Raw genomic sequence first — 12,835 nt, forward strand, 5'->3', positions numbered from 1 at the left:
GTCATTAATACAGGTGCATTCACACACATTCTGGTTATTTATTTACAACCACATTCTAGGGATGCTCCGATCGATCGGCCGGAGATCGGTATCGGCCGATAATCACATATTATGACTCGATCGGTACTCACTAACTTGGCCGATCTCACAAAATAAACAAAGAGGCAAAGGTGTAGTTTGATGACGCCGTGACTGAGTGTGGAATCATGGTATGAAGCAGGGTGAGGCTGAAAGCCGTCGAAGCGAAACGAGGCCGCTGAACGAGCGTGACACACGGCTCGAATGCAGCGGAGCTTTTATTATGCCACAGTCGACTGCTTCCGCTCCTTCCGGTCGTGAGTATGTGGGGAAAAAAAGCAGCGCTGCTTTATCATACTAGATACATTTGAAAGTTCTGTTATTATGCTACTCTGTGCGGTCGTCACCGGTCTAATAAAATGCACAACATATTAAAGCGTCTTTGGTGTTTCCATGTTTTCTACAAAACAAAACCGGAAATCGAGGGTGTATGACGTCATTGGCAGGCGACACAATGACACTATGGACATGATCCGTGTCACTAGTTAAAATTGCTTATTTCTCTGGATTTAAACATTCTTCGAAACATTTGGGATAATGTAAGTACACAAGTCAGCTAAATATATATAACACTGTTCTAGTGGTTTTTGGATATTTTAATAAAAAAATCTTACATATTGTGCCTTTAAGTTATTTTGCTCACATTTATTTAAAATTGTCCCAATGTAGCAAACACAAAAATTCTGTCAAACTACCAATGAAATGTCCATTTAGATACATAACATTGATTTTATGGTGATGAAATACATTGCAGCATGATCATATTTAGAGGCAACTAAGAAAAATCAGCATCCACATCAAACAACTAAGCCAACAAAAAACAAACAAACAAACAAAAATACCCTGTTATGCCAGGCAAAATATCTCACCTTATATTATGCAGATACCTCAAGCTCTAAAACATGTCCTGACTTGCTCTCACCTGGCAATTTTACAACTTCCATCAGATTCTGGCAGGAATGCCTGCATGTCCGTCTCAAAGACAACAAGGCATAAGCCACTGACCAACACCTGTCCTGTACAGTTTGTATTAATCACACAGGAGCAGGAACGGAACAGGTGGAGCATGAAGCCACGTGACTCATCAAATACTACACATGGCACCTGAATACAGCATTTTGGATCATGTCATGTCATTAATAAGCATCCTTCTCGTTTAGGGAACCGGTTGAAATCAGATTCCACCCATACATCAGCTTACCTGTTCTACAAGCATGCCATTTAAATGCGTTACTATTGGCTTAGCAGTTAGTTTACTACGCAGTTTAGGTCTAATGCTGGGTCATCAGCTTACAGTTTAACCATGTACTGTACACGGGAATGATTAAAGGCACGGATCGACCATACTTCAAAGGGTTACCATATGTCCCGATTCACAGTTAAAATAAAGCAAACATGAATATGAAGAAACCAGTTACACGTACGTGAACCGGCAAGGCTTGTGTGACAAATGTTGTGGTACATTAAAAATAAACTAAAATTAAGGACTCTAATCTTCCACGCTTTGCATAACCATTGAACCCCTGAAATCAGGAACATTCTGGAGTGTGACGATAAAGTGTTATCTGACTGAACTGACAGTTTTAACATTAGCTCGCTGGCTAACAATTCAATCTCACCCTCTCTGACCCTCACAGCCGTCAAACGATGAAAAATGACCAAGTGACCATTATGTTTTACGTCCATACACAGAATCAAACATGTAACTAATTTTATACTTAATGCTCTAACGTTAGCGGAAAATAAACTGTCTGAGTAACGTTAACTTCTTGACACGGTCTCTGCTGATGATGAGACCGCTAGCAAGCAGCTAGCCAGCGCAGTCCAGGACAGCCTGAGGAGGAGAACACCAGCCCCTTCATTCATTTATCGACAACAAACTCAGGAATGATCAACAAACTGTCTCTGATCGCGTCAAAAACCGTCTAGCTGTCAAAACGAATAAAACAGGCGAGTATGGAGTTTACGTTCAAACGTACGCGGGCAAATGGCTGCCACCCTCGCGAGCTCCTTCACCGGCTGAAGCGCGAGCTTTCACAGCTATGACGGTCAAACAAACGACTCGGGTAGTCGCTATTAACGTCTTTCTGGCATATTAGAGGGGGAAGGCGAGTGATAATAAAGGATACTTACAAAGAACGGGCCAAACATTGAAATCCCTTGGCAATCCCCGGAGAACGTGCACGTAGAGCCGTAAGCGCTTTGAGGGTGAAGCCGTGTTTATCGTCCTCTCAGTAAAAGCTGAATTGAGATGAACTGAAGAGGGAGGAGTCAGGCATTGACTGCGTCATCATTACGCAAGAGCCTGTTCACGTTTTGCGAGGACTTCCAATATTGGATATTCTCATAATTTGCGGAACGCGATTTTTTTTTACAAATTTAATCCAAGAATGTATATATATTTACGATGACTTATTTCCAATACTTTGTGGAACATTAAATATTGATTATTTAATCCAAGAGAAAAATGTGACCACCTAATTTGGAAGTATTAGATTTGGATATTATCAAAATGTAGATCAACATAAAGGTGTGATATTTGTGAAGCCTTTGAGCCACTTTTATACAGAGGCGGACAACTCCAACTCTATTACTTGAATGAAAGTACTGGTCAAATATTACTCCATTACAAGTAAAAGTTGTAGAGACAGATTGTTACTTAAGTAAAAGTACAGAAGTACTTGCTTTTAAAAACTTATTTGACATCAAAACAAAAATTTAAAAAATGCGGTCTAATCGCTCTTGCTGTACTTTGATGTCACACACAGAATGATCTGTGCAGTGCTGCTTCAAGTCAAGACCTATTGTGTTTTATTAGGAGATGCACAACAGTTCTTCTGTGGCTTTATAGGTAATATTTTCACGTACACAATTTAGCAAAATCAGACAATATTGTGTCTAATATATACCGCAATATTAACTTCTTATTATTGAATTGTTGTAAATAAATATCACATTTGCAACTGGTCAGTGTTCAAAAAATGCTGGGAAATCACTTCATGTAGCCCTACAAGAGTGATTACTGATAAACTGTCTGTTTTAGAGAAGAAAAAAATCACCCACTGACTTTCAAAGCTGCTACATAGTAACGACTTTCTACATCGAGGACCTTGATAGAAATGTAGTGGAGTTAAAGTCATAAGTTCCCAGAAAAAATAATACTCAAGTAAAGTACCAATACTCAAAAAGTGTACTTAAGTACAACACTGAAGTAAATGTACTTAGTTACTGTCCGCCTCTGCTTTTATATGATCACAGGTGACGCTACAAGCAACACTAAAATGGATGTACACTCCCCCTAGTGTTAGTTGGATATTTCTGTACGCTGAATTTATTTTATTTAAATACATTTAATGTGCTGATTAAATTATGAAAAAAAGTCAGAGGATTTACTTTAATTGGTTCATCTCAAGTTTATGAACTGAATTTATGAGACTTGACTGATTAATACCATGCATAATTAATAGCTCTGGTCTTAGTAGGGAGAACAACAAAAGACACCCTTGATCAAGAAAGTCTTTATTGATGTTGCATCAGTACTGTCAAGTACTTGCAGATTTTGTATGAGCTGACAAAATATGTTCAATCAAAGAGTGCATTTAATACCCCAAAATGGATTGCATAAAGTGAATGCAATACGACAAAAGTTCTATAGATTGATAGATACATCATAAAAGAAAGAAAGAAAAACAATGGTAGTGTGTACTACAAACTCCTTGATGCTGTTAAATATAAGGTTATTTGTACGTTCAGGGTTTCAGTTGAACATTCCTTACTGGACTATCACAAATGTATAAATATGCCTTCATTAAGTTCTTGTGCAAATAGGATTGGTTGTTTCTTTTAATTTGATTGATCATGAATAAATATCCCATGGAACAGAATCAAGGCTTTTTTCCCTAGTTTGTTTTGAATGACAAAAGGAGGCAACATAGTCTAAGCAGTTTAGTACGGAGATATTGCAGCACAACGAATTTTTAAAATCTTCAATCCATTGCACACAAACAATATACACTCATCATAGAAAATATTGGTCACAGTGTTAATATACAACAAAAAGGTCATCAAATACATGCTGAAACAGGACAGATCTGGTGCCAAAACATCATTCAAGAGTAAATAATCTGAACAATGTCATGCAACAAATGTCATGTAACCGTGTAGGGCTGGACGATATGGCCAAAATTTATATCACGATATATTTCTTAATTTCGGTCGATACGATATAATTCCGATATCGATATGAACACTATTAAAAAAGCCTCATAAAAACGGCCAAGAACGGCCACAACATTTAAATAGTAAAAATATTTCAAAATGTTACAGCTTTTGGTGTATTTTGGATCAAATAAATGCAGGCTTCTTGAGCAAAAGATAATTCTTTAAGAAACATTAAAAATCTTGCAGTTCAAAAACCTTTGACTGGTAGTGTAGGCTGATTATTCTTATAGATTGAAACGTGCATTAACCAGGATAACGAGTATGAAACATGCTCCGAGTTGCTTCAGAAAACAAAAAAATAGAGCAACAACAAAAGCATGTTGCTGGAAATGGGTTTATTATTGAAAATGCAAACTGATTGTCTGCCAGCAGGAGGCGCTGCGAGAGCGGTGGAACTAACGGTTTCTCCAGTAATGGCTGTAAACAAAGCAGCTCCGCTCATGAACGCTACTTTATCAGATAAAAATGCCATCTAAACTATTCTCAAGACAGTCGGTTCCCTTCAGAGATACATTCATATAAAACACCCGCGACGCGTGTTGATTTTGAAACGTGCAGTGCTCATGTTTATTCAACGAAGTCAAACGCCACAAATAAATCAATGTATGGGAAACACTGGTAATGTATATCGAAATATAGGAAATGTGTTTAAAAATCATATCACCGTTATTGAAAAAAATTATATCGCGATACATATTGATATTGAATTATTGTCCAGCCCTATAACCGTGTATTGAATGGGCAACCTGGTGCATTTAAGTTATATTACTGACACTCCTTTAGACTGATTCAGGTTTTATCATTCTACATACTGGTCAAACAAACAGAAGTGAGAAAATGTCTTTCAAGAGGGACTTCAAGCCTCATTTGCTATTTTTCACTCACTTCAGTATATGTGCAAGGAACTATTTATTTGTTTGAGGATGTTTACATTTTTAAACTTTTATAAACACCACTGGAGCAGTGCTATTACAGTGTGATGTATCCAAATCATGTACATTTTTTGTGAAAATGTAAAAGATTAGGACACGCATTGACTCATGTTAGTGTCAATAATGTCTGTGTAATTACAAGTCTCAGAAGAATGTAAAAAACAATCAGTCAAATGTGTCATCGTTAAAGCAGCAATTTGAAAAGCGATAGAGAATGTAAAACGTTTAGAGTATACAATGCAGTAGTTTGGATTTTGTGTTGGAGAATGGATTTGTTATAAAAAAATTCTGAATTATATTTTCATATTCTCAGTCTATTAGTAGTCCCTTACTCACCAATGTACTCTAGGATATCGTAAGATATTGATGAGAAGCTGTACGCTATGTATTAGCTTTGATGCGATGATTTTTTAAGTACACTCTCAGAAATAAATGTACAAAAGTTGTCACTGGGGCGGTACCTTTTTGGAAGGTACTAATATGTACCATTACTAATATGCACTTTAGGCACTAATATGTATGTAATATGGGGGAAATAAGGCACAAAGTCTAACCTTTTGAAAGGGTACCGCCCTAGTGACAGCTTTTGTACCTTTTTTTCTGAGAGTGTATGGAATTAGTGTCACAGAAATGTATTTGTTATATTTGTTTTGTTAATGCAGGCAATGTTGTACAGCAGTCCTCTTGAGGCCTTCAGGATTGCTACTGATTTAAACCTGGCATGTTTTGAGCAAACAACTCAAATAACAAGTAAATCATCAAGTAATTTTTTGTCTTAATAACTCAAACACAATGTAGTTGTTGCAGAAACAGACAGATGAGCACATAATTTTTGCTTTAACACAGTAAATCAAATAAAACATATATACCTAATGACTAAAGCAGATAGATATTCACCTGTTTGGCATTAATAAGAAAAAACAACAACAATGTGGAACTGAGGATTATTCTTTAAATTACGGATGTATTTAAAACATACAAATACAATAACAATGTTGTATAGAATGTCTGGATTCTAAAATGTGAAATGTGGCATGAATCAAGTAGCCTGTGTTATATGAGGGTAAGATATAGGTGAATTAGACTGCAACCAGGGGAACACACAACCCCAGAGTCAACATGATGAGCTCAATGGGAGTCAGAACATTTGGCAACATGTGCAGTCACATGGGTAAGTCTTCAAACGGTTACCTACGCATTGCAAAGTAAGTAATAGTCTGATTGTGATAAACAACAACAACTACAACAACATCAATAAAATAACACCATTATATCAACATCAACAAAAATAACATAACAGTTATAATAAAATTATCATATAGGCAGAAAATGACAACACTTGAAAGTAAAACAATGATCAAATCAAACATTTGAAAGAGAGGGTGAAAACAGAGACACAGCATGAATTCTCCATCCTCTGCTTCGAACTCAGCCTCTCCATCATTCAGCAAGTCTTTCTTGTAATCTAGTCGCTGTTATCACAGATGTTACTGCAGGGCACTTGAGCAAGCAATTCTCCTTTGAGACGGACCGTTATGTGGGGCACAGGAGGAACCCTGAGAAGGACGAATGGATGTACTCAGTGGAGTAGAGCCCATTTGCTTGGTCAGAGGGCATTTGCACCCAAACCTGGTCGTTCTCTTTCAGCTCTAGTACCGCACTACCTGATGCCTGGTCCATATAGCCCTTCTTGTATTCATCATAGGTGTATGTGGCTGGCACATTGTTTTTATACAGTGCCACCCACAGGCTGGTTCCCTTTACATGTACATGATAAGCAAAATAGTAGACTCCAGGCAGTGGGCTTGTGAAGATGCCTGTGGCAGGGTTGTAAGCATTTTGCCCATTGTACAGAATTCTGTCAAATTTGATTGGCATTCCAGATGGTGGAAATGGTGTCGTCAAAATAGCAGTAAAAGCAGGAGCCACGGAGGCAGAGAGCTCAGCCTGACCAAAATAGGGTTTTTCACCATTTGGCTTTGGAATGGATTCTCCTACAATATTTGGTCCTTGAACCGCTAACTGATTTATATCACCATTTGGCGGGCCAGGAGACCCAGGAGGTCCAGGTGGACCTGGAGGGCCCTGTATACCGCTAATTCCAGAAGGGCCAGGTTTTCCTGGAGGTCCTTGTGGGCCAGGCATACCTTTGTCTCCAGGCTTTCCAATTCCTTGGGGGCCCGGTGGACCTTGTTCGCCTTTCAACCCTGGAACACCTTGAGGTCCCATATGACCAGTGGGGCCTGGGAGTCCAGGAATCCCTGAATTGCCACGTGGCCCAGGGGGTCCTGGAAACCCATTCTCACCTTTTGAACCTGGTCCCCCAATCAAACCAGGTTTACCTGGCAGTCCGATGTGACCCGGTTCACCTTTAGGTCCAGGTTTGCCTGTGGCTCCGTTGAGACCAGGAAGGCCCTTATCCCCTGGGAGGGCAGGTTTTCCTGGGAGCCCACTGGGACCCTGATCTCCTCTAAGCCCTGGCAAGCCCGGAGGTCCTTGTGGGCCATTCTCTCCCTTTAGACCAGGCATCCCATGTTTCCCTGGAAGACCCATAGGACCTTGTGAACCTGAAAGCCCTGGCTGTCCAGTTGGCCCTGAATCTCCTTCTAGACCATCCATCCCAGGTTCTCCTTTGTCACCAGGGGCTCCTTCTAATCCAGCAGGACCTCTGTCTCCTTTCTGTCCTACAAGCCCTGGTTTACCATAGCCAGGGGGACCAGGAAACCCAGGAGTTCCTCTGGACCCAACATCACCCTTAGGACCTATTGGGCCTGGGTTACCTGGAGCACCGTCAAGTCCAGGTTTTCCTACACCAGGTGCCCCCGGCTGACCTTGTAGTCCAGGGAGACCAGATTCCCCTGGGACACCTTGAAGTCCTGGAAATCCTTTATCTCCTTTTGGCCCTACTGGCCCGGGAAATCCATCAATCCCTGGTTTACCCAACCCAGGAAAACCTGGAGGTCCTGGAGGTCCTTGAAGGCCAATGGGTCCCCTGGGACCTATCGAACCTGGTTTTCCATTGCCATTTTCCCCTTTAGGTCCTTGTTCACCAGGAATACCATGTCCGCCTTTGGGCCCCGAATCACCTCTTGATCCTGGTGGGCCTCTAGTCCCAGGTAACCCTGGTCTACCATTCAATGACAGACCTGCTGGTCCAGGTGGTCCTGGCTGACCTGGAAGTCCACGTGTACCCACCTCTCCACGAGGCCCAACCTCACCATTGAGTCCTGGAGGTCCTTTAGGTCCTATCTTTCCTGGTAAACCTGGTAGCCCTGGTTTTCCAATCCCAGGGAATCCTGGAGGCCCTGAAGGACCTGTTTGACCATTTAGACCAGGTTGTCCTATACTTGGTTTCCCTGGTAATCCAGGAGGCCCAGGTGGTCCCCTTGGTCCTGGTTTCCCTTGAGGACCTGGCTCCCCTTTAATGTCCATCATCGATGGAAACTCTGCAATAAAAAAAGAAAAATTCATAACTTCATAACTAAATTAATAAAAGAAGATTTTGCCAATGTAAGAATTTAAAGACACAAATTTTATTTCAATTAATCTCTGTGCCATCAAAAAATATTGTTTGTTTCCATGTAGAGGGGACCCTAAAGTGCTAGTGAGACTACATTTGCGATGTGCTTTACTCAACATTATGCTTAAGTGCCTGCTCAATGGCAGCTACGCAGGTATGCAACAAAGGCCTACAGGGAAAAGTGAATGTGTTTATGGACAAAACATAAACAAAGGACAAGGACAAAATTCAACAGCATTTGACCTCACTGGAATTTCATCAAAGGAACTGCAGTGATGACGTTTGACAGCCATGTTTGTACTAGGAACAACCAAACTATGCAAGTCAGGAAAACACTGCAAAGTTGCATTCACCTTACTTCTCAATAAATGTTTTGAGAGATGAGTTCAGAATTAACAGTACATTACATTTTGACTTTAAAATGGTCCATTTCACTGACCTGATGACACATGTGTCCTGACAAGTCCCACGTGACAATAACTCAAATTCTTTGCATAATCTTTAGTCAAATTGGTCAATGTTAAAATGTGCTTTATGCTTATGACTTCTATTGATGATTTCTAAAGTATTTTTTTGAGGAATATATTGAAAATATTAGTAAAATGAACTATAATCAAGCATAATTATCTTTATAGATGATAGATTATAGATTTTATGGCTCTTGAGTACCTAAAATATATCTATTCATCCACTTCTCTGTAAATATTTTCTTTATATTCTCATCTGTATATGCTTTAGAATGGTATACTCTGTTTGTGAAGCGCCCTCAAGTGGTAAAATGATGTATAGCATAGGCCTAGATATTCAACATGCCTCAACTCGTTTAGAGGAATAATTTAGATCATTACATTTACAAATACAAAATTACACAATACAAAATCGCTTTTGTTCTGTAAATTATATTTACTTAACCCATCTGATACCATCACTGTACCACCTTAAACTTCATGCCCCAAAATAAACAGACAACTACACGGAATCTCCTATAACAACTGCTATTGTACAGAAGTCAGTGGAATTTAGAAATGGTCAGCAGGAAAAAAAAAAAAGAACTGGGTACATATGGCTCTCAATAGTTTAAGCACAATGCTGGTTTAGAGAGGTTGGCTCTGAATTTTAGAGAGGTTGTCTATACCCAATTGCAGGTTTTATTTAGTATATTTATTTATTTATTTATTAATGAAAATTGCCTTAGGTTTCAACTGGATAAGCAATGTGTAATATCACAGACACTTTTCAAACAAACTCTGTTTCAGTGCATGTCTTCCATGGTCCACTAGATGGTAGTGAGCACACAGCTTTTCTTTAGATAATGTTAGTTTGTTTAAATTGTTCAAACTGAAGTGAAGTGATTCAAAAGAACTGTATTCATGTCCAAATACCAAGGTAAATTAAATTACTAATATTAAATTACTTTTATATTAGTTGTAACAAAAACTATAAAAACGAATTTGCATTATATGGGTCCAAATACACAAATACACTGATTCACAAAACAGAATTAAACACATTTAAAAAGTTACCAGATGCTGAGAGATGCAATCCTTTCAAAATGGCCAATCACGAGCAATCTTTATCAGTAGACCACACAGACAGGCCAAGACCTCACTAATAATCAGCATGCAAATATAAAACACATTCAGTTCACTGGTTTTGGTCATTTAGAATGCAGGGCACAAAATGTAACACTTCTGTGTTTATAGCTCATAAAACTGTGTTATAATTGTATTTGTCTTACAGTTTATCTGATAAATAGGCTACTATCAGTCTCTCTATATTTATAAAAGTCAATTGAAGAATGTGAAAAAATAAATCATGTGTTCCATGTGTGCAAAATAAAAATTCAGTCATAATTTCCTTCTTCTGAGGAACAGTGTTTCCACACAGGTTTGGAGGTTTGGAACAACATGAGGATGGGTAAATGATGACCAAATTTTCCTCTTTGAGTGAACTATCCCTAAAAGCTGAACTATCAGTAGCAGGTAAACCAATCAAACCACAGGAAAATCTATCTGGCCACTTCTGGCTCTTTTCTCTTTCCTGTGTTTTATCCTTCTCTCTTTACCTGTGAAACAGAGACCTCCTATGTAACTTAAGCACATCTCAACAGCTTCCATTTGACACCTACCCTGGATTTCTCATCAGCCCACGACTCTCTTGACCCCTCCTACTTGATTCTGACACTGTTTTGACACACCCTTTGATTCCCTTCAGGTTTGGACTATATGAACCTGTGATATACTGCTCAGAAGGGAGGTGACTTCACCCCACCCTGTCCCTCTTTTTCTTTGTCTTTCTCCTCCTTTGACACACTCACAGTGCCCTCTCGTATATCATAGAGCAGAGAGGAATCAGAGAACTGCAAACCGTTCTTGTCCTCTCTTATTGTTCATCTCCAGTGCTCCCAGTCTGACAGACTTTTGGCTCAACTCCCCAACTCTTTCTCTGCCTGAAGAATCTCAGCCATCTATGGCCTAAAAGGTCAATACACTAAACCATTGTGCCACTTCAGTGCAAAAATTATATCAACTTTTAAAACTAAAATTAAATTGTATTTTAGTGCAAAAACGTCTTAATGACTAACCTCCTGCAATCCAGTTTAACCAGCTAAATTAATTAATTCATGCAATAGTTGTCTTTATGAGTGCGTACTAGTAGCTGTTTTTAATTAAAGGCAGGGTAGGTGATTTGGTTCAAAAATATTTTTGTTATGCTGATTGAAAGTCTCTTCACATCCCAATAGCAATCACTAAGTTAGTGGTCTAAATGTATTTATGTCTATTTATATCATCTGTGGAAGGTGGAGGACCATAAAATGTTTGTCCAATCATTTCCCTTTGTCCAAGGGCTATGTTAGGCTGTCCTACCTGCCTGTTAACTTGTCTGCCTGTGCACATTCATGTGTTTTGGAGGAGGCATGGCTTTGGAGAGTGATTTGCAGGGAGGGTGAGATCTTATGCTTTCAAAGCTGGCTTGCTATTGCTAGCCTCTCCAAAGTGGCCTACCCTACCTTTAATCTGGTGATTTATCCAAATGGCTCATTCATAAAGATAGTCACATATTTTGTTCCTGAATGAATCAGTATATTTGAACAAATCAGCTGAATGAATGATTCAAATGACTCACTCAAGACACTTGGTGCCACCTACTGGCGTAACAATGTATCCTGCAAGAAAGAGTCACTGAAAAATCCCCACTAATGCAGACATTGACAATATGTCCTGAACAAACACATACACATAGAGTGATACAAACAGTAAAAAGTCTCTGACCAGAACTAATTCTTATATAAATGGGCATATATCCAGATGTTCATGTTGTTACCTTAATAAGCTAAAAGTTTGGGGTCAGTATGATTTTTTAATAATTTCATTCAGCAAGGACACATTAAATTGTTCCAAGTGAAAGTAAGGACATTTATAATGTTAAAAAGATGTCTATTTTTAAATAAATGTTGTTCTTTTATTTGTTACTTTATATTCATCAAAGAATCCAGAACATTAACAATTATCAAATATTTAGTTAAGAAGGTAAGAAATGTTTCTTGAGCAGCAAATATTAGAAAGATTTCTGAAGGATCATGTGACACTGAAGACTGGAGTAATGGCTGCTGAAAATTCAGATTGGCCATCACAGGAATAAAATACATTTTTAAAATATATTTAAAAAGAAAACAGTTATTCTAAATTGTAGTAATATTTCACAATGTTATTGTTTTTACACTGTATCTGATCAAATAAATGCAGCCTTGGCGAAAATAAAGTAAATTACACTGTCATTTCAATATGGATAGATGGATGGACAGATAGGAAAACTAGATAGATATAATGAAGATGGATTACAAACACTTACCAAGATACTGGCCCTTGCCTTCTCTGAAGGGTGGCCCAACAGGCCCCTTCATTATGGGCTGCACATATTTCATCTGAGGCATGGGGGCGTAACCTCCACCCAGGGCATGATTCCCCAACGCTAGCAGGACACAGAGCACTGCCAGCATTGTCACTGTCCTCTGTGGTCACGGGCTTTCAAACTGCAAAGAGAGAAAGATCATTGACACATCATTTTACACTGCAACTGTAAA

At 38.9% G+C, this 12,835-nt stretch overlaps 2 protein-coding genes across 2 annotated transcripts in view; both read right to left on the minus strand.

Moving 5' to 3' along the window:
• The window catches only part of LOC107653869 (protein tyrosine phosphatase type IVA 2-like), a 45,412-nt gene extending 43,072 nt beyond the window's left edge, over nucleotides 1–2,340 (minus strand). Inside the window, exon 1 of the mRNA XM_016440737.1 lies at nucleotides 2,212–2,340. The gene's annotated coding sequence lies outside the window, so the exon portion shown is untranslated. The remainder of the gene's footprint in view (nucleotides 1–2,211) is intronic.
• A 2,688-nt stretch (nucleotides 2,341–5,028) lies between these two features.
• col8a2 (collagen, type VIII, alpha 2) overlaps nucleotides 5,029–12,835 on the minus strand; it is a 50,373-nt gene continuing 42,566 nt past the window's right edge. The window contains exons 2-3 of the mRNA XM_016440738.1: nucleotides 12,604–12,784; nucleotides 5,029–8,677 (exon numbers count right to left, since the gene is read on the minus strand). Coding sequence (XP_016296224.1) covers nucleotides 6,765–8,677; nucleotides 12,604–12,751 — 2,061 coding nt within the window. The 5' untranslated portion in view covers nucleotides 12,752–12,784 and the 3' untranslated portion in view covers nucleotides 5,029–6,764. The remainder of the gene's footprint in view (nucleotides 8,678–12,603; nucleotides 12,785–12,835) is intronic.

The sequence above is a fragment of the Sinocyclocheilus anshuiensis genome, unplaced genomic scaffold (assembly GCF_001515605.1).
Source record: "Sinocyclocheilus anshuiensis isolate Anshui unplaced genomic scaffold, SAMN03320099.WGS_v1.1 scaffold223, whole genome shotgun sequence".
NCBI classification, from domain to species: Eukaryota; Metazoa; Chordata; class Actinopteri; order Cypriniformes; family Cyprinidae; genus Sinocyclocheilus; species Sinocyclocheilus anshuiensis.